The 20,951-nt window shown below is 30.7% G+C and overlaps 1 protein-coding gene across 3 annotated transcripts in view; it reads left to right on the top strand.

The window, feature by feature from the left end:
* LOC107451545 (dual specificity calcium/calmodulin-dependent 3',5'-cyclic nucleotide phosphodiesterase 1) overlaps positions 1-20,600 on the top strand; it is a 600,146-nt gene extending 579,546 nt beyond the window's left edge. For all 3 annotated transcript variants that reach the window (XM_043042289.3, XM_043042288.3, XM_043042290.3), the window contains 6 exons: positions 1,816-1,920; positions 8,782-8,905; positions 10,370-10,451; positions 13,884-13,997; positions 15,023-15,208; positions 20,316-20,600. In XM_043042289.3, the coding sequence (XP_042898223.1) occupies positions 1,816-1,920; positions 8,782-8,905; positions 10,370-10,451; positions 13,884-13,997; positions 15,023-15,208; positions 20,316-20,392 (688 nt within the window). In that variant the 3' untranslated portion in view covers positions 20,393-20,600. The remainder of the gene's footprint in view (positions 1-1,815; positions 1,921-8,781; positions 8,906-10,369; positions 10,452-13,883; positions 13,998-15,022; positions 15,209-20,315) is intronic.
* Positions 20,601-20,951: the final 351 nt, after the last annotated feature.

Raw genomic sequence — 20,951 nt, 5'->3', positions numbered from 1 at the left:
GTAATGCCAAATAGAATGATGATGATGTATTTTTTGTTTTCAGTCATCTAGTTATAGCTTAAAATGTTAGAACTATATGCGTTGACTTGAAATGTTGGAACTAGATGAAAATATGCTTTAACCCCTTGGGGACGGGTGATTCAGAAAAGCATTAGTGCAAAATCAGAATCAAGTTGTAATTAAATAAAAAACGGTAACTTAAATGTAGTCGTTCCTAATTTGACTGACTTACTTTGCTTTTACTTTAATTATTGTTAGTTTAATCATATACATAATCAATGTTAATTCAAAGTATTACTAAATAGTTTTATTTTGAACAAAGTAATGGTGAATTAAATAAATCAAACAATTATAACTCCGCCCACAAATAAACTGCTAAAGAATTACTTTGATTACCAGTTTTATCTTTTTACCCTGATTAATACGGTTTTATGCTGGCACGTATTTGTGACAGTCGGCGCGAAAGGGTTAAAGACTGAGCTTGACTACTAAAATTTTTTGAAGATGCTCTTCAAACATCAAAAATCTTAAGTCAAATTTTTAAACACCAAGCTGTTATCTCTTTTAGAATATTAGATGAAAATTTAATAATTTAAGACATTAAATAATTTTTATAAAATATAAACTTACCAACTTATTAAAGAAAATTATGTTACGATATTTTAAGCATTTTGTTAATCTTTAAATATAGTTAAAGTAAGGTACAGTCACTTTAATACGTGCTGGCAATAGCTAGCATGTTATCAAACTTATATTTGGAGGATAATAAGCTAAATGAGAGATATTAAATGTGCGTAGTTGAAGAAAAAAAATGCTATGCTGTCAGAATTCCCTCTATTCGCAATTTTTCAAATTAGAAATGAGCCTCGAGTAAATCTGTACTACTCACTGAAAATTGTTTTTAAACAGGCAACAAAATTGAGCAAAAGTATTTTAAGTTATTCATTGTTTCAATTCATAAGAAAAATAAATTAAATCCATTGGGTACGTTATTGTTACGCTCAAGTGGAAGCTAAATTTAAACCATTTTCAGTACTACCTAAGAAAAAAATAATTTTTTTTTTCCAGCTCGTAGCAATCCTGGAGAATATGTCAAAAAAATATGTGATCGCAAATGCGACTCAATATAAACCTGGGATACTCATAGAATTTTAGTGCCTCAACCATTTTATGAAATTAAGCATGGGGAATAATGCAAGGAGGCTAACTGCATACCTTAACCGGTTAACGCCCATCGTCATATATTTAGGACAGTTCCTTTTTTCAAAAACATTCATTGTGATGGGAAACTTTTTTAAAACAATTATAACTCCGCCCACAAATAAACTGCTAAAAAATTACTTTGATTACCAGTTTTATCTTTTTACCCTGATTGATACGGTTTTATGCTGGCACGTATTTGTGACAGTCGGCGCAAAAGGGTTAAAGCTAATAATTTTTAATCTATTCAGAATAAAATTATCACAAGTTTAGTTTGTGTTCGGATTCGTTTCCTATCTGATTTAAAAAGTTTTATAATTCTTTGAAGTTAAAATAGTATATTCTTTTTTTCATTAGTTTGTGAATAATTTTAATATCAAAATCTTATGAATTTATGATATTATATATATATAAATATATATACATATTATGTATATATTATATATATATATATATATATATATATATATATATATATATATATATATATATATATATATATATATATATATATATATATATATATATATATATATATATATATATCAATTTTTTTCTGATTTTTTTCATCAAAATATAAAACTAATTTTATGACAATAAGTGTTTTCTTCATAGGGAGTTTCGAGCTCTAGTCATTGATATGGTTCTGGCGACAGACATGTCCTCTCATTTTCAACAGATCAAGACGATGAAAAGTCTCCTCGCACACTCTGATTTCAGGTAAGATTAAACTGATATCTTTACTTACAAATTAAAAGAGAATTTTCAGTAATAGAGACATTTAACACTTTATAGTATCGCAGGTTCCCTTAACACGTTAAATGCCACGTTAATTTTACATATGGCTTGCCCGTCTGGGCACAATGGTAAATAACTACAAACTAAATTTGCAAATATTAGACAGATTTTGCTAGTTTTTTAAAAGGTTCAGCATGACATTTCAGAAAAAAGTGGTGAATTACATAAGACTACGAGTTTCAGATCCACTTTTTGTTACAGACTTGCTCAGAGTCTCTGGAGTCATGGACTTGGTTTAGCTCCGCTAACCGTGTGGGCCAGCAACAACAACAACAGACTACGAGTTGTTTAGAAGTAGTGATGGATAAAAATCTACTAAATTAAACTGCCTGGTATACCCTATACCAACGCCTCCTACAACTGAAAGCCTCCACACGGTTTTTTATAGGTAGTCCGATCAGACCACTATGAATGTTAACCTGTTAACGAAAAAGTCCTTTAATACAAAATCTAGTAAAACTAAGAAAGTGGTAGCAAATATATGTCAAAAAATTTGTTTAATTTATGAATATAATTGGTTTGTCTTATTTACTTGTCAACCACTACAGATTCAATTCTCAAAAAAATATATGGTAAATTTCTCTCAATTACTTTTAAAGAAGGTTTTGGGTTCATGCTCACAACCGGTTTAATTTTTAAATAGTCTCCGCGGACTACTTATGAAAAACCGTGTGGAGGCTCTCTGATATAGGAGGTGATGCCTATACTGATTTGTTTTTTTTTGGTTAAGTGCCTCTTGATGTGAAGGGTTGCCTTAGTGGTCCCTAATTTGTTCCTCTTCGCAACTAGGCTATAACGGGACAGTATCAAAAATTTAAATACGTAATATGTTTGTAGGAGAAATCAGAGCTATCAAATCTTTAAACGTTAAAGTGGTATCTTGAAAAGGAAATTCTTATTAGTATTAATGCAAACTTACTTTCACTATTCAAAATTTGTCATGCATGGTGTATGTATGCATGATAAATTGTGTATTTTAATTTTAATATGAAGATCTGACGCTAGCTATAATATTATATTAATATATATTGCCATACATATTAATATAATATTACGATTAACTAAAGAAATTCACCAAAACATAATATTAACATATTTAAATGAACACAAATGACTTGATTTCACCGAAATAAATTTAAAAAAAAAATAATTAAATTACCAATTTTTAGTATTTGAAACAAAAGTTACATATAAATATAAGACTTAATATAGTTAAACTCTAATGATTAAAAAATTATTATTGATGTTTACGGTAAGAATTTTTTTAAAGACTTTTTTTCCAATTCTCCAAACAAACAATATTTTCAACTTGGAGCAGCGAAACATTAAGCCGCTTTTAAAACGAAGTCACGTTTACGATGCATTAATGTATTTATTGCCCCATCAATGCACGTGCTTTTAAATCAATACCCAACGGTATGATTGTTATTTAAATTATGCATACTGTAAGCCAGCAACTGTTCGTAATCCAGCTAGGAAAATTAAATCTTAACGCCGTGAAAACTCGTGCAAGGGGAACTATGATTATCGCTCAATCAATTTTGAATGCAACATTGAAATCCATTCTCCCAAATACCTCATTATTCTCCGTGCTTAGAAAGCCTTGAACACGCGATAACAACGATATCTCGATGTTTTGTTGCAACTTTAGAGCACGGAAATACTAATATATAATTTATTGTCATGAGTTATATATATATATATATATATATATATATATATATATATATATATATATATATATATATATATATATATATATATATATATATATATATATATATATATATATATATATATATACAGAGAGAGAGAGAGATAAAGAATTAAAAAAAAGAGAGATTAACGAAACAAATTTACATAATTTTAAAGATAAGAAGAAAATTTATTATTAAACAAAATGTTTTAAAAATATATCTTTAAATTAAAACAAAAATTAAAATGCCGGAAAATAAATAAGAAAAAGATATAATCTCATCATCAGCTCACGCAAGTATATCCGCAAGAAAGAGTGCTTTCTAATATTGTACTAATATAGGCGAAGCAAAATATATCGATACAATAATATGAGGAACAGCAAAAAATTTAAACGAGAATAGAGCAAATTAAGCAAAAAATACAAAATAAAACATATCAAGCAAAAAAATATAAAATAAAAATTCAAGGAAAAAACAGAATAAAACACAAAATGTAAGATATAAAGCGATTAGCGAATTCAAATGTACTTCTACTTACCGGCAACTTTTAAAACTGATTTAATCAGCTTTCAAAAATCATTTGACTTGGGGTTTGGCCCTTCGGGCAGTTTATTTATAAGTAGTTGCATCATGAAAAAGCCACGTAAAACTGCATTTGTTCCAGGTTATTATTCAGGGATTCTCAAAGGGAATGAGTTGCAAGATTTTCCCTAACGTAATCAAACGTCATCCAAAAGGGAAAGTTTAAAGGTCTTAATTTGTTCAATAACATGACGCCATTTATACTGGAGGGAAGATTAAAGATTTTCTTAAAGAGTTGTATTTCAAAAAATGTCCAAGAAACTAATCCTTTAACTGGAATTGTGAAAATTTACGACTCGTTGTGAAGGAATGAGTTATCTTAAAACTATCAAGAGATTTATCATGAATCTACAAGCATTTCAGTTTGTCTAAACTTCTGATTTTCTAATGGTTTATGAAGTGGTGAAAAAATGGCTGTGATACGATTTTTTTTATGTTTGTTTTACAAAGCAGATCTATAGTGACTGTGACCACCACTAAATATAAACACTTTTTATAAATATTTAATAATTTTCATATCTCTTAAAACTAAAAAGTGTTTGCATTGCTAAAATAATTTCTTTCAAGTGTATAAAAAATTGTTTTATCGTTTCCTCTATGAAATATATTATCAAAAGAACTAAAAAATAGTTATGTAATACCTTTAAGCCTTCAAATTGCTACAAAAGTACATAAATTGTTTTCGAGGGTTAATTAAAATCGTTTACTTGCCGGTCTGTAATTTGTAATACTCAAAAAAGCGAGTTATGCGAAACAAATGATTACGCAATTGTGGCGAAATGGATATTTTATTCTTTTAATCCATTGCCTGCTGTCGTTTCATGGTGACGTAAAAAGTGCCTCTTTCAAAACCGAAATAGGGAATTAACTCTATAGCTCTAAATTCTGATATGACAAAATGCGCAATTTTAGATAGAAATATAGCTTGCTATGTTATAACTTACTAGCATTGTGAACACGAATGCCTTTAATTCCAACGAAATAAATCTAAAAATATGAAATAATTAAACTACCAGTGCTTTTTCTAAAAAAGAATAATTTTCAAAAGGGGAAATCTACTCCATTTCTTAGGTCAAATAACAAATTGAATTTACAGCTAAGCTCCTAAACGAAAGGAATAAAAATAAATGTTGCATCAAAATAAACGTGTTTTCATCACGGTTATAGTTTTATGTTGCTCATATTTAAATGACTTTCCTCTAGATTCGACAATAGTGCTTTACAAAAAGAAAAGAAGAAATGTTGCTGTGAAAAACGTTATTTTACGTTCCATACATTTTCCACCACAATTTGCATGCTTTTCAATATAATTCCACAAAATATTGCAAAATGAATCATTAAATTTAAGTATACAAAATAACACCACTAATTTTTAAAATGTCATTTTATATATATTTCTTTTATCGATTAGCATTATTAAGTTTATATCCTCCCCTTAGTATTGTTAAAATAATAGTAACCAATTACTAGAATTGGAGGCTATAAAATTAATTATTAAAGAATATTTGACCCTGTATGCTGTTAACCACTTCGCCTTCACCTCCTACATCAAGGAGCCTCCACACTGTCTTTTATAAGTAGTCCGCGCAGACTGTTTGAAAAGTGAACCTGTTGTACGCATGAACCCAAAACCTTTTATAAAAGTCCTAGTGTTTCGATTTTATTGGGCACCTGGGCTGCGAAGCGGCCCCTATCCCATTCATCTGGAATTTTAGAACAGTTTTGGTTGAGCAATGAGGTAAACAGGCAATGGAGTTGCTTTTATGAGTGTTTCAAGCTCTTTGCTTGAATAACTAAAAAGGAATCAAAAATAAATTGAGCAGCTTGCTCTAAACTGTGTTTGTTTGATTTTGGAGTTGTTCAGAATTGTATCAGCATGAGGAAACGTTATTTTGAGAAAGGTTGATGAAATTATTTGTTTTGATAGTTATGATATGAGGCTGTAGTTTTTGTCTTTGATATAATTTTCAAATTTAAAGATTTCATTAAAATTTGCTGTTTTACTTTATAAAAGTAATTTAGAGAAATGTATCTTATATATTTGAGAATTGAATCTGTAGTGGTTGACAAGTGAATAAGTCAAACCCATAATATTCATAAATAAAATTAATTTTGTGTCATATATGTGCTACCACTTTCTTATTTTAAATATATTCTGTATTGAATGACTCGTTCGGTAAGTGGATATCCTTCATAGTGGTCTGATCGGACTACCTATAAAAAACCGTGTGGAGGCTTTCAGTTATAGGAGGCGTTGACTTAGTCCTCCTTAGTCTAGTCCTCCAATTTTTAAAAATTCGCCAATAAAGCTATTCTTACTATTCTTTAATTTCGCCAATAAAGCTATTCTTAATATTCTTTAATTTGAACATACCTAGTATTTCATTTTTATTACTAAGTGAACATTCGTTTTCTTTCATATATAAACTATACAATTGTATAATTTCTATATAGAAAGAATTACAAAGGATTAAAATTATTATAAAAGACAGTTGTTTTTGTCCGTATAGTTGGTACACACACAGACATATATATATATATATATATATATATATATATATATATATATATATATATATATATATATATATATATATATATATATATTTCAGTGTTTTCACTATAGCGCGAGAACGCGAGAATCTCGCATATTTTTTTCTTTTCTCGCATTAAAAAATGATTACCGCGAGAAATTCGCGCATTCTATAAACCAATTTCAAAATTCGCGAATTTCTCGCATTTTGAAAAAAATTTCTCATTGCGCCAATTAGAATGAAATCCGTTTTACTTTTCTTCCTGGATCTTTCATTATTTTCAACATCTGCCCCATTATCTAGCTTCCCTGTTTACCAGCATTGTTCAGAATCTTTAAGAACTACAGAACACCATCCCTCCGAACCTCTTTCAGAACGCATTTCTCTGCAACCACGTGTTTACTGTAGGTAAGGTTTCTTCATGTAAGACGTTCAAATTTTTTGCGCATTAATGCAAGATGGACAAATACCTTGTAAAGGCAATATCTTCTACTCCGAAACGGACAAATGAAAATGAAACAAATGTGGGTAGAAACGATCAAAACGAAACAAATACGCATTTGAGTTACCTAATTAGAATAGCTGATGAAAAAGTAGATATAGAACATTTTCCATATGATGATGCAGCAAAAATATTCAATGCTTTAAAAATTAGAAGATATTAAAAATGTACTATAATTAAAGAAATGATTTTTTCATGTTTCTTTACGTTTTTGTTTTATAATTTTTAGAAATCTCACTTAACTTTTTGAAATCTCACCCTGTTTTTGAGAAAGGGTGAGAAATTCTCACCCATTTTTTCTCTGCGATGAAAACACATATATATATATATATACATATATATATATATATATATATATATATATATATATATATATATATATATATATATATATATATATATATATATATATATATATATATATATATATATATATATATATATATATTTATATATGATATATATATAAATATATATATATATATATATATATATATATATATATATATATATATATATATATATATATATATATATACATGTATATATATATATATATATATATATATATATATATATTTGCACAGAAACATTTTTCATCGAAAATGTCACATTTTCCTTCATTTTTCAGTAATTTTGCTGCTTATAATAAATAAATCGTATTATTCAGATTTTCAAACATATCCGTTGCTTACAGGTTACATGTAAATAAATTGGACATATACAGGTTGGTTCCTTACCATGGTTAGGGCAGGTAGGGCACATCGTAAAGAATCAAAATGGCATTGCAACTCATATCCGGAAACGTCATCGATCGGTTCTCTATTATAGTTTGATTGTTCGAGCACATTTGTATGGGTACTTTTACTTTGTACCAGTTTTATGTTTTCGAACAATTATTATTAAAAATTACACTCAGATAAACCAGGAACAGCTGCATCATCATAACTTACATATTTGGCAACGAAATTGGCGAGATATACAAATTAGTTACCAAATCAATAAATTTCGATAAAAACAACTGAATATTACCCTATTTCAGTACAGTTTTCGACAACATTAAGGAAGATAAAACTAGGATAACTTAGATAAATAAAAGTACCGGTGCTAATTTGCAGCAACAGCTTGTTCATAAAAGGAAAACGCCTCTACCTGTTTTCGACAGCGTTTTCAATCATGGGTGACTATGCAAATCTCAATTCATCTGATTTGCGTGTTAAGACCTATTCTAAATGTTTAATTAATTTCCATGTAATGGTGGTCAAAATCATCCTAAAAAAATTTTTAAAGCTAGGAATTAAATAGAATTTCATATATGGCACTCTCCTATCCTCGGAGTTCAGAGGGCAGTTCTTTACCATGATTCACATGCGAATATTGAATGCTCCTTTAAAATTGTGTTGCTTTTGAGATCGAGCAAATCTGAATTCGATAGGTTCATGGCTTTTCCTTTACATTCTATTTGCAGTTCAATGGATAAAGCAAAGGTGCTATCACTGATGTTGCATTGCTGTGACATCAGCCATCCAGCAAAAGACTGGAATCTTCATTTCAGATGGACTCAGAGACTCATGGAGGAATTTTTCCGACAGGTATTGTATAACTAAAGTGCCCATGTGTATCATACACGAATGTATGTGCAGGATGTCATGCATGCATATGTATGGCATACTTGCATACCCAAATCAAAATTTTTTATGATTTTCCATTGATGAACCGACATAATCTTGTTGGTAGCCATCAAGAATTCCATCATTAACGATTATATTTTTGATGGCAACCAACATAAGTAACCATCACCCCAATATAGGAATTCGAACTAATTTGCAATACAACTTGTTTTGATGGTTCATTCATGGTAAACCATCAGAAATTTCCATCATAGCTTCTTAAAAATCAAATGTTGGAACGATCATTAACAACCATCATCACAATGTAAGAATTCGAACTCATTCATGGTGAGCCAACATTGTTTTGATTGTATATTCCCTTGTGTTTCCCATTAAACTGTCATGGAAATGTATAGTTGGAACCATCACAAATTGTTGGTCCATAAGAATCAAACTTCTCTTGATGGTTAACCATCATAGTATTAAAGTAGCATTTTCCATCATGAAAAGATGGAAGTTTGCTGACATATCAAAAACCATGGACGCGTAGCATAAAATGTTGGATGATAATGACCCCCATCAAATGATGTTGGGCCATCATGAATCAGACTGAAACCAACAAAAACCATCAAAATGATTTGATTGGACCATCAATAATTTTGACTTCGATATGCAGCTGCTTCAGTGAAAGCATTCAAATATCTCGAAGAATATTCACCGGATCAAAAATCTAAGCATAAGCGTGTGATGACATATGAGCATATAATGGATGAAGTAGGTAAGTGACATTTTCAGGGGTATTTATGTATTAGAAAAACTAACATAGACCGGTTGCATCAATATGGGTATGTTTAACGTAACAGACTTGTTTTTGAACTCACTTCAATTTTACCCTAACTAATCCACTACTTTTGAGTATGTATGATTTCCATTTCAAATGTGGCAGTGGTAAATAAAATAAAGCTAAATTTTATTACATCGAATAAAAATATAATGATAAAATAGTTCGGATTCCCCTTTTTTCCCTTCTTACCTTGATTTTAACCTCTGGGAAAATGTCACTTACCTGGTTCATCCGTTGAGCTCTTCATGTGCGTATTGGTTTGTCTCTTTTCCCCTTTTACCAACTTATTTTGTTTTTCAATAATCTCCTATTCGTCAATTCACTGCACCGATGAATCGGTTAGTCAATCTTCATGAACTCGTAAAATTTAACTTTGTTCAATGCTTTTATGAATCGGTCGTCTCGAAGGAATTATATGCAACTAGCGAAAACAGTTCACATGTTCGTATCCGATGCATATTCTTTGAGATATTTTATCGTTTCAATAGTTTTCAACTATCTGTATTATGGGTCAAACATTCCTTGATGCACTCGATTCTGAAAACTGCTAATGTTTATAAATTGTGAAGCATGCTTATATATTGCATATGCTTCTTTTTTAGGGTGATAAAGAGAACGAGTTGGGTTTGCCTTTTTCCCCTTTATGTGATCGAAACTCTACACTTGTCGCTGAATCACAAATAGGTCAGTAATTTACATTTTGCTAACTTATATTGTTATACCTTGTTTTAAAAGGAAATTTTACCATGAGCATATATTTTCCTTATATGGTGAGATAATAAAAATCATCAATTTACTTAACACATTAGTAACTCGTGAATGGTCTATATATTTTTAATTAGTCCAGTCACATTGATGTGACCACCTGTCAAATGCCAGAATAACCACTTTTGGCTGAGCGGACCGCTGCGAGATGTTTGCTGAACCGTTGTCTTGGTAGCCTCTTGGTTCATCTGGGCAGTCAGTTGCTCAACATTTGCACGTCTATTCGCCCGAACGCATTTCCGTAGCCCTCGTTCGCCTCTGTCATCTATAGTCCGTGGTGCACCACGTGTGCCACGCCGCTGATTTTGAATAGTGCCATTTTGTCATGCACGGAATACTTTTACCACGTCGGCACGCGAACTGTTCATAAAATTAGCCGATTCCGAAATGCTTCCACCCTTGGCCCGAAGGCCAATAATCATGCCCAGACGTCGGATAAATCGCTACTTTTCTCCATTGCGCCAACGATTGAAATGCTTTCCGATGCCTTAGGATAGTGGTGGCGAACCTTTATACACCAAAGTGCCATTTTTTCTTAAAAATTGTTCAATGAGGTCATAGACGTGCCGTCAAATAATTTTGACTTCGTGATGATTGGAAAAATAGAAATACTAAATACTATCAAATCAAAACTCTTTATTTACATTGACAAAAAAAAAATAAACATTTTGCCATGTCTTAAAACAACCTAAAGTAACAACAGTGTGACTTCTGTTGTTACTGATTAGATGACAAATAACTTATATTAGGTTGTAAGATGTTTCTTTAAGCAGGACTGTAATTTTTTTTGCTAGTTATTTATTGTTAGCTTGTTTTTTATGGTTATTAATTGTTTTTTAGCATTAATTGTTAATTATTTTTATTAATAATTGTTTATTTTGTTCGTTTTTGTGAATTTTAATTTAATTGTTTCATATGCTTCATAGTGTAATAACATTTGTGTGATAAAAATTCATAGTGTAATAACAATTGTGATCGGTGGCGTGCCCAAAATATTGTGTCTCGTGCCATAAATGGCACGCGTGCCATTGGTTCGCCATCCCTGCCTTAGGACATCGTTTATATACACTCTACTGTAATGTGCTGCCACCTGTCTTCTGAGATTGGTTATTTCACGTTGACGTCGAAAGTAGGTGGTGATCACATTAATGTGACTGGACTGTGCAATATGGTCACCCTTCCTAAAGAAGAACCCTCAAAGAGCTATATTTCCTGATCTTTCATTGAAACGTCGTCTAACTGTGCACTAAAATGATGCACAGGTCATATTGTGCTGTTAGGGCGCTTTTTCATTACACGACACGATAACGACAAAACGGATCCGATTGTCGGCGAACGACAGAGGGTTAAGTAAAATACATGGTCAACTACGGAGCGCTTTTTCACTCACCGATACGATAACGATTATGTCGTATCCGACAAGGCGATATCATTTGTCGGAATCAAATGTCGGTTAGGCAAGCAAATTTCTCCTCAAATCGTGGCGATTTTATTAGTTGTTGTGTATCTTTCCTGTTTTATCTCCTCTTTCGATATCATTATTTTATTCTTTTAATCAATTTTAATCTTTTATTAGATCATGTCAAATGTAAAATTTGAAAATAAAAGTTTTATATAATTTATTCTCATGCCTGGTTATAAATTTTTAATTTTATGAAGTTGCATTTTTTACATTATAGTGAGGTTGAAAGACTTAAACAATCATAAAAGTTTCATTGAAAATTTTTATAAATTCATTATATGCTTTAATGAAGAGATGGTATTTTGTATAATAGTAATGGTTTGATAAGAAGGCAAATAAAGACCATTATGTATTTCAAACAGAACTCGATCTAACTACTGGTTTCTGCTTGATAGAATAATAAAAAGTCTGCTCCCTGATTCAAGTGAATCATTTTTTGAAACATGGTAGAGCTGCTTCATAAGATAAATTTGATAAAACTCATTTAAACAATCATCTAAAAAGATTATTCTAAATGAAACTAATATTTTAATTCGATTTTAAAAAAAACGTTAATACTTTTAAAGAATTTAACATTTAAAGAATTTAAGTAATGTTAAGTGATTACAGACGTAAGTTGGCGAGCAGACGCCAACTCATAAGCCATATAAAAATTATTCCTCATTAACATCATTCTTGTTCTTGGTTTCTCTCATTCGGACGTAATTAAAAAATTTATTTGGGACTTTTTGTAGCTTATGGAAAAGCACATAAAAATCTTCTTCAACATATCTTCCTTCATTTATTTCGTGCGTATTTATGTTGTCGCAGAAGTTGTAGATAAAGGCTGTAGATTAGCGGCACTTAAAAACCACCAAATCTGTAGCTGCGGTGGCGTTAATACGTAAGTACCATTTCGTGCACCCAAAAACGTTTCTGCACTGCTAGTTTTTTTCTTCTAAAAATAAGTAAGAAGTTTGAGACGACGATTATCATCCGGCATATTTAAAGTTTGCAGAAAAAAATCACAGCAGAACACAAGCAACTGCTCACTTGTTGGGTCTTTGCGCCAACTAAATTAAATGAATGCCAATTTACGATACTACAAATAATTTTATCAAAAAAGTAACATATTTCATTTCTTAAACATTTTAGAACACAACAACATTTATTATATATCTAACTCCGTTGCCAAAACGAATTCAAACTAAAACTTATAATTTTTCAAAACACGTTCATATAAATTATTTAAATTTTATGTCTCTACACACTCAAACTCAATACATTGAATGAACAAGAATATCTACTTTTCGGACTAACGATATCGGACAAGTGAAAAAACAACTGCTTGAACGATCCGGCAACGTCATTGTCGTTCACACATTTGTCGTCCGATTTTGTCGGTATCGTGTCGTGTAATGAAAAAGCGCCCTTAGTCTTAATCTAATTTTAATGAACGACAACAGCTAAAAATATTACTATTTAGATCGACGATTTTTGGGAAGGGGAAATATTCGTCGTAAGTATTGACATGTAAGATCTTAAACACTGATCTTAAATCGAGATCTTAATCAGATTTAAACCTTAAAAAGCATATTTAAGACACTTCGGGGTGTGTAAGTCATAATGTCTTCTACCGACCATTCAGAACCAGTAAAACCGCATTGCTGAACAAGTGGAACCAATGGACGACTCGTGATGGTCGGAGCGTCTGAACTTTTTCGTTTTCACTATAAATATTTGCCTCAACTTTTCTTGATATTCGGAGCTAGAAGAGAAGTTCAACCTGTTGCATAAAGAGGTCTGTTGCTTTATGAGAGAGAACATGACGCTTAAAAAATCTGTATTTGTCTAAGTTTGGAAGAAATTTAATTATTACGGTTACATAAAAAAAAATTTCATGATTGCAGGTTTTATTGACTTCATAGTTTCACCAAGTTTAGAAGTTTGTGGTGACATGTTGGACAGAGTTTTACGTCACATGGAAGGTCACAAAGATGGTACCATTGCTGAAGACACCTCAGGTAATTTTAAATGTGTATGTTAATAACAATTAAAAAAATGCTGAGAAATAAAGTAGTTTCCCGATAGTCGGTATATTCAAAATAAGTTTAGCTGTTAATGCTTAGATTTTTTTTTTAAATTTCAAGATTTTATTTTGATTTTGTATGTAAGTTTATATTTAGAATTTAGATAAAATTAAGTGTTATTTCAAATCACTGTAAAGTACATGTTACTGCAAGAACTAATATTTAACAACTATCAACGTTCTTTTAAAAAATGTCAACTTTGACATGATCTCTTGATTTAAGTTCCCAAAATATACTTTTCCTTATAGTATCAATATTTGTCATTTACATCCGTAAATTATGCCATTAAATAATGTCAAAGTCATTATCTTAGAACAGATAATCTTAGAATATTATTGTTTGTTTGGAAATATTCCATTAGTTTTGGCGTTTTTTTTCTCGTGTATTTAGTTTAAGAGTAAAAATATTTAGTATTTCGTATGAGTCGAAAATCTGTGAAGAATGCTGGTGTTTGCTAATGTGGGACTTTCACAATACTTAGGCTGCAATCTAAATATAGGGCTAAATTGATCCATAATGTCGTACTTTTTAAACTTATTTACAATTTATTACGGCTTAACGAACGGAAACATGATTCAATGAACGTATGCTTGGTTCAGTAAACGGAAAAATGGTTCAATGAACAGAAACATAGTTCAATTTAACATAATTTACAAAGGTTGCAACTAATGAGCATCAAATTTTAAGATATCAATATTCTAGTTTGAATTTGAACCTTTTTACTAAAATAGTGCCATATACAATTATACGGGTGAATTTTTTTTCCAATGATCTATTTTTTTTTTCGCAAAATATTTATAAAATACAAATTTTTTGTTTTATAAAAACACTTTGAATTTAAGGGGAAAAAAACATTTCTGTCACAAAATAAGTAATTTACGAAATACTCAATTAGTTAACATAAAAAAGTTTCGTCTGATATTCCAACAGATTGCTTAAATTGATGTATCTTCTTACAGTTCCTTCCAGAAACAGTCAGACAGGTTCACCAGCCAACAGTCCAGCGCACAGTCGAGCTTCACCGAGATTGTTCAGCAGTCCTGCACAGTCTCCAAAGCGAATGCCCAGTGGTGGATCAATACGCAGACCCTGGCTGAAATGCCTTGAAAACAACAAGCAAATGTGGCAAGAGCTCAGTGGAAAAGGTGGGTCATCTTTTAAATTGAAATTATAGCCATACACAGTGTAATTATGTTCATCTTATATAATTATTCATAAAAATGGGATTCAAAACTCTAGGAAGATATATAGGTTAATTACCCTAGAGAAAAAACTCTCTAAGAGGATTATGTGTGAGACAATACTTATTTATTACACACTTATTTTAACGTTATCCTAAGTATAAGCAAAGTCATTGATTTTGATACATCAATCTAGCTCATATCAACAACCTAGATATTTTATAAAACCAAATTGTAGGTGCGATATAGCAACAACTTATTGCGTCAATAACTTCTTATCTATCTATCTATGAACCTAAGCATTGTTGTTGTTGTTGTTGTTGTTCCTTATCCTTCAATTGTCTGACGAGGTCAGACAAGATCCAATAGGTTGTTGACCCTCAAAAAGTCGATGACAAGAAGTGGAGTAGCATATAAGTCCTCTTTGGAAAGCCCCAAGCAGTCAAGGATATGTTCGGCTGAGGCCTGCTGGGCTTCACATTTGGAGCAGACTGCATAAGTCTTTCTTCCTTCAAAGTACGAGAGACTATTCGTGTGTCCACTTGCCAATCTGGAAATAGCTGTTTGAGAAGCTCAATTACCTATATGAACAATTGAAGAGCCCGGTACCTTGGCCGCATACCAATGATGGGAAGGGGGATCCTCCACTTTTTTGATAGATAGCTTTTGATTTTGGACTGATACTCTGAGTAGGTAAGGGCTGATGACGAAGATGTTAAATGACTACAGCCCTCCTTGGATAAGCGATCCGCTTGCTCATTGCCAAAGGTGTCAACGTGGAATGGTATCCACTGAAGACAAACGTCGTGGCGCTTTGAAATAAGTTGAAGTTTAAGAAGGATGGAGATGCTTGTTTTGTCTCCAACTTTAGTCCAATTGTGTAGGTGTTGAAGGGAGCTGCGACTGTCCGACAGGATCCAAAGATCTCCAAAGTCACTCTCGTTGATTATAGCATCGATGCCCTGTTCAATTGCGATTAATTCACTTCGAAAGACTTCACTTTGAAAGACAGAAGACTTCAACATTTTATACTTAGGTTCAACTATGTTGTTGAACCTAAGTATAAAATGTTGAAGTTAATTTCACTAGCAAGTCAAGATATCAATATTCTATAAATATATTAATTAGACTCGACGTAGGCTTGATATTATATATTCAGGGTATTAAGTGATTTCTCAAAATTGTTATGCGTCTCCGGTGTAGAATCGGGGGCCCCCTTGGTTTGGCTATAATTTTGATTCAGTTTAGCTTATATCCCATTTCTGGTTACCATGATATACTTTGCGGTCTTTACTTTCAATGACGTCACCTTAGGGTTACCGCAATTTGTGTTTACCTTTATGTTCTTGGTTTATTTTCATATATATTCGGTTATTTGCAAATCGCTAAATATGAGAGGGGGTTGTAAACTATTACCTGGTTATAGTGATATAAAAAATTGTTTTCATAAAATATATTTTATACTTTTAAAAAGTAAATATGAAACCTTCTTGATTACCCCAATAATTTAATAACTTAAACACATATAAAGAGTTATGTTGTGTAAGTGGTGAAAATTTATAATGCTTAAGTTGTCGCTGAACCAGGTCAATTTCCAGTGCTTTTATTTAAAATATCATGTTAATATCTTGTAAATAAAATGCGTATAGTTATATAATCTTTTTTATTTAATTGTTGCGACATTAGGCTAGCGCGGGAAAATGGTGACACGGATGTTCATAAGATTTTTGAATAATCCTTCATTTTTCCTAAATAATACCTATCGAAGGTGACAACAGGGAAATTTCTCTTATCCCTATTAAGTACAACTAATTTGGACGGAAAACCAATCTATTTGGTTCTGCCACCTAGAAACTTAATTCATAAACTGTGGGAATTCTTAAGAAATTACTAAGTACCACACAGTTGTCGGAAACATTGCCGAGACTAATATTGTTGAATCTCCTCCAAGGGTTTGTTGTTTATCTTACGGATCATTAAAATCTTTGCCAAATACAGATATTCTCTGACTCCGAACAATGAAGATTTAAAATATTGTTACAAGTTATAGAGCTTCGCGATTAAGGTGCGTCTATTTTAACAAGAAAAGGGGCAGAAATTGGCGATTGAATGAGACCTGCTAAAACTCTTGTAGCTTCAACAATTACGTAATAAAATTTTCTGGTAATGACTTAAATAAATTGTCATTAATGGCCGAAGCCGATGCAGCATTTGTTTCTGTTTATAATGCCATTACTTCAAAAATGCAGTGTCCAAATTTCAATAGTTTTAATGTTAACCGGTTTGGCACCAATTGTATCATTCATAGCGCAATTACCTTTTACAAAAATATATAAAAAATACATAAAATATTTTTAAAAAAAAATTATTTATATATATATATATATATATATATATATATATATATATATATATATATATATATACACGTCCCGCAGTGGACACGGTTCTCAGCAGATCACCGAAGTCAAGCATCACTGGCTGCGGTCAGTGTGCGGATGGGTGACCACTTGGATCAGTCTGCGTAGGGACCGAGGGTGTGCGGTATTGGTCCTCGTTAAACTGTTCTACCGTAAAGTGCTCGACTTGGCGTGCAGGTCATCGGGCTACCGAAGTGGGGATGTCGTCCCCTCTGCAGAGGATCAAAATTGTGATGGCACGTCTTCGTGTCATCCTCAGTGATGTTTCCCGGACTGTCGCCAATAGCCCATTGTGCAGCTCTAGTGCGACGTAAATGAACTACAACTTCAACAACAACAAAAAATATATATTGTGGTAGGACTATTGCTTCAAAATAATTATTTCTCTTGGAAAATTAAACGATTCTCACCCACCAAATTTTATTTGTGATTTGAGTATTCGCGACTAGATTTAATAAAATGAAATAAAATGGTACCAACTGTCAAAAGTATCCATTTAGTTTAGTTTTTTTGTGTTATTTTAATATGAAAAGGTCGGGTTAAAGTTGGATAATGTCTTAATGTTAAGCAGAAACAAGTAACTTAATTGAATTAAAAAATCGACAAGCTTTTTCATGCATAATACTTGATGACACTAGTCATAAAGTAAATTTGTCACTAAGCGTTAAGATGTGGAAATTCTGACACTTAGAATAGAAAATAATTATAGTAGGTGTGATGATATTATTTATAAAGTAAAGCATACTGCCACAACCGCTCCGCAATTTTCCGACAAAACATGACAGTTGAAATGGGGATCAACATTGCGTACAGACCGCCTTTACCTCAAAAGTCAAAATCGATGGGAAACCATAGTGGTAAAAAATGTCTCCGAGAGGTACTTTTCAAGTGAAAAGGGTTAAAATATTAGGAGCTTTTTAGCCCTTTTCAAGAAGATATTATCACAAGTTAGCTAACATCGCAATGTTTCTGCTAATTTCCGATTTCTTTAAAGAAAAAATAGCACCACTGAAAACAGTAAGGAAGAATTTGAAAAGTAATATTGTTGAAAATTCATCCAATGACAAAATTGTGTTTATTATTAAATTGTTTTATTTAATAATAAATCTGTAAAAAAAAAATAATATAATTATTAGTAAATTACGATATTTTACGCTTATTTCTTAATGAAACACAATATTTTAAATATCACGGCACATAAATCAAGTTATAATATTAAGTTAAGCTATAATATTTACTTCGGCAACTGACAGAGATATTTTTTTTTTTTTTTTTTTTTTTTTGAATTAGAGAGAAATATAAAAATTGTTTATTTTATTATCTTTAAATTACAATAAAAGTATTTTGTTTGTTAGTTAAATGCAAATCAGCAAACACATGATTTTTTTTTTTTATAGAATGAAAATAAGGCATTTAAACATAGTGAAGAAAATTTAATGCTCACATTTGTAGTGCTGCCATCTACCGCCTTTACTTTAAACTGTTATACCAAGAATAATATTAAAAATTCTAATGCGCTGTAATAGCATATTTTATTTTATGACCTACGAAAATGTTTAAAATATTGCTTAAAATTCAAAATTTATTGATATTTCTTTCAACCTTTACTCAAAACCATTTTGCTGCCGTTTATTAGCGCTTTCTCTTCTACTTAAAGTATCACATTATAATTTATCTTTTCAGGGGAGTAATTTTTTTATTTCTGTTTGGTACATAACTTCTTGATGTGCAATTTGAAAATGTTAAAATGGTAAAATTTTAGTTTAATAAATTAAGTACAGATGATACACGAATCTAAATTTCTAAACTATTATACGAAAACTCGAAAATGAATACTATTTAATGAAATTATGAGTGTTAAAAAAGACATTTGTGTGTTTAGGTTAGAATTATCCTCCCCCCCCCCCCAAAAAAAAAAATTTATTTTTATTTTATGTAATTATTATTACGTGTTATCATTATTATGTACTCCTTTAATGTGTATTTCCCTAGTTTATTAAAAAATATGTTGACCATTTTCTGTAATGGGTATTAATGATTTAAGTTCTGTGAAAAAAGGAATGTCTTTTCCCACCTTTTAAGACAATGACTTATCATTTTCATTCATTAGCTCTTCAGTTTATAGTTTTAAATTACGTATCGTCACTGAACTGTTTTAAGAATAAATTAAACTGACCATTAAATTAAAAAAGAAAGAAAAAAAATCGATTGAAATGCACGTTTGAAAAAATGGTCATATAGCTATTTCGGAAATTAACATTTGATTCCTTTTTTTTCTAAATTATTGTTGAAACTAAAGTTTTTGAAAATAATTATTTAGTGAATATTTATTATTCGTAATTTATATTTTAAAAAAAAAATGTGAATTTTTGTATTGAGATTTGATTTGTGCCGTTTACACGAAAAATTTAAGTGTCTAATTATGTTTTCCTTGCAAAACATTGAAAACGCGTTTTTGCGCGTTTATGTTTTTTAATTTATTATGTTTTTTTAATTTATCGCATAAAAATATATTTCAAGCTATGTCTAATTTTTTTAAACACGTAATTTGAGTTCGATACAAAATAAAAAAATTTTAATAAAAAGTTGTGTCAAAATTAATCAGAAAAATCCATTTTATTCCTAAATTCATTATTTATTTTAATTTTCAGATGCAGAATTGCGGGAACAAATTACAGAAGCAAGCAAGAAAAGATTCAAAGAATATTCGAATGGGCTTGACAAATAAAGAATCATCTAAACAAAGTTGGATATACTCATAAATTGTAAAGTTTATATGTAACAAGAACTGTGAGGAAAAGTTGTCTAAGTTGTTCGCTATGAAAGAAATGAACGCGAATAGTTTCTTCTTTTCCGCTTTACCGAAACGGCTCTCCTGCTATGGTTACCACTTTCCTAGAAATAAATTATTTATTTAATTCTGACTACAAAAAAAACTGAATTTAATTCAGAAGTTACTCAGTACTGTTATTTGTTTGTCTAAATATATACAACAACAAGCATTAAAAAAAACTACAAATTAGTTATAAAACAGGCAAATAATTCTGCGCCATATGAGCCAAAATTTCTGTGCCATATGCGCCAATAATTCTTGCTAGAGTTCATTTTAAAAATTTCTTTCATTATTTAAAAGATTTCCGTCGTATTACAAAAAAAGAAGTAAAAATGCAATGTTCTTTTAAGAACAAAGCTGTATGAAATTTTTATTCATTTATTGAAAAATTTTATTCATTTATTAATCTATTTTAAAATTTAACAAATTTCATAAACTACATTCTTAGCACATA

Source organism: Parasteatoda tepidariorum, chromosome 9 (genome assembly GCF_982258835.1).
Source record: "Parasteatoda tepidariorum strain Cologne lab strain chromosome 9, Ptep-v5.0, whole genome shotgun sequence".
NCBI classification, from domain to species: Eukaryota; Metazoa; Arthropoda; class Arachnida; order Araneae; family Theridiidae; genus Parasteatoda; species Parasteatoda tepidariorum.
The sequence above is the reverse complement of the archived record's forward strand: the minus strand, read 5'-3'. Positions and strand labels throughout refer to the sequence as shown.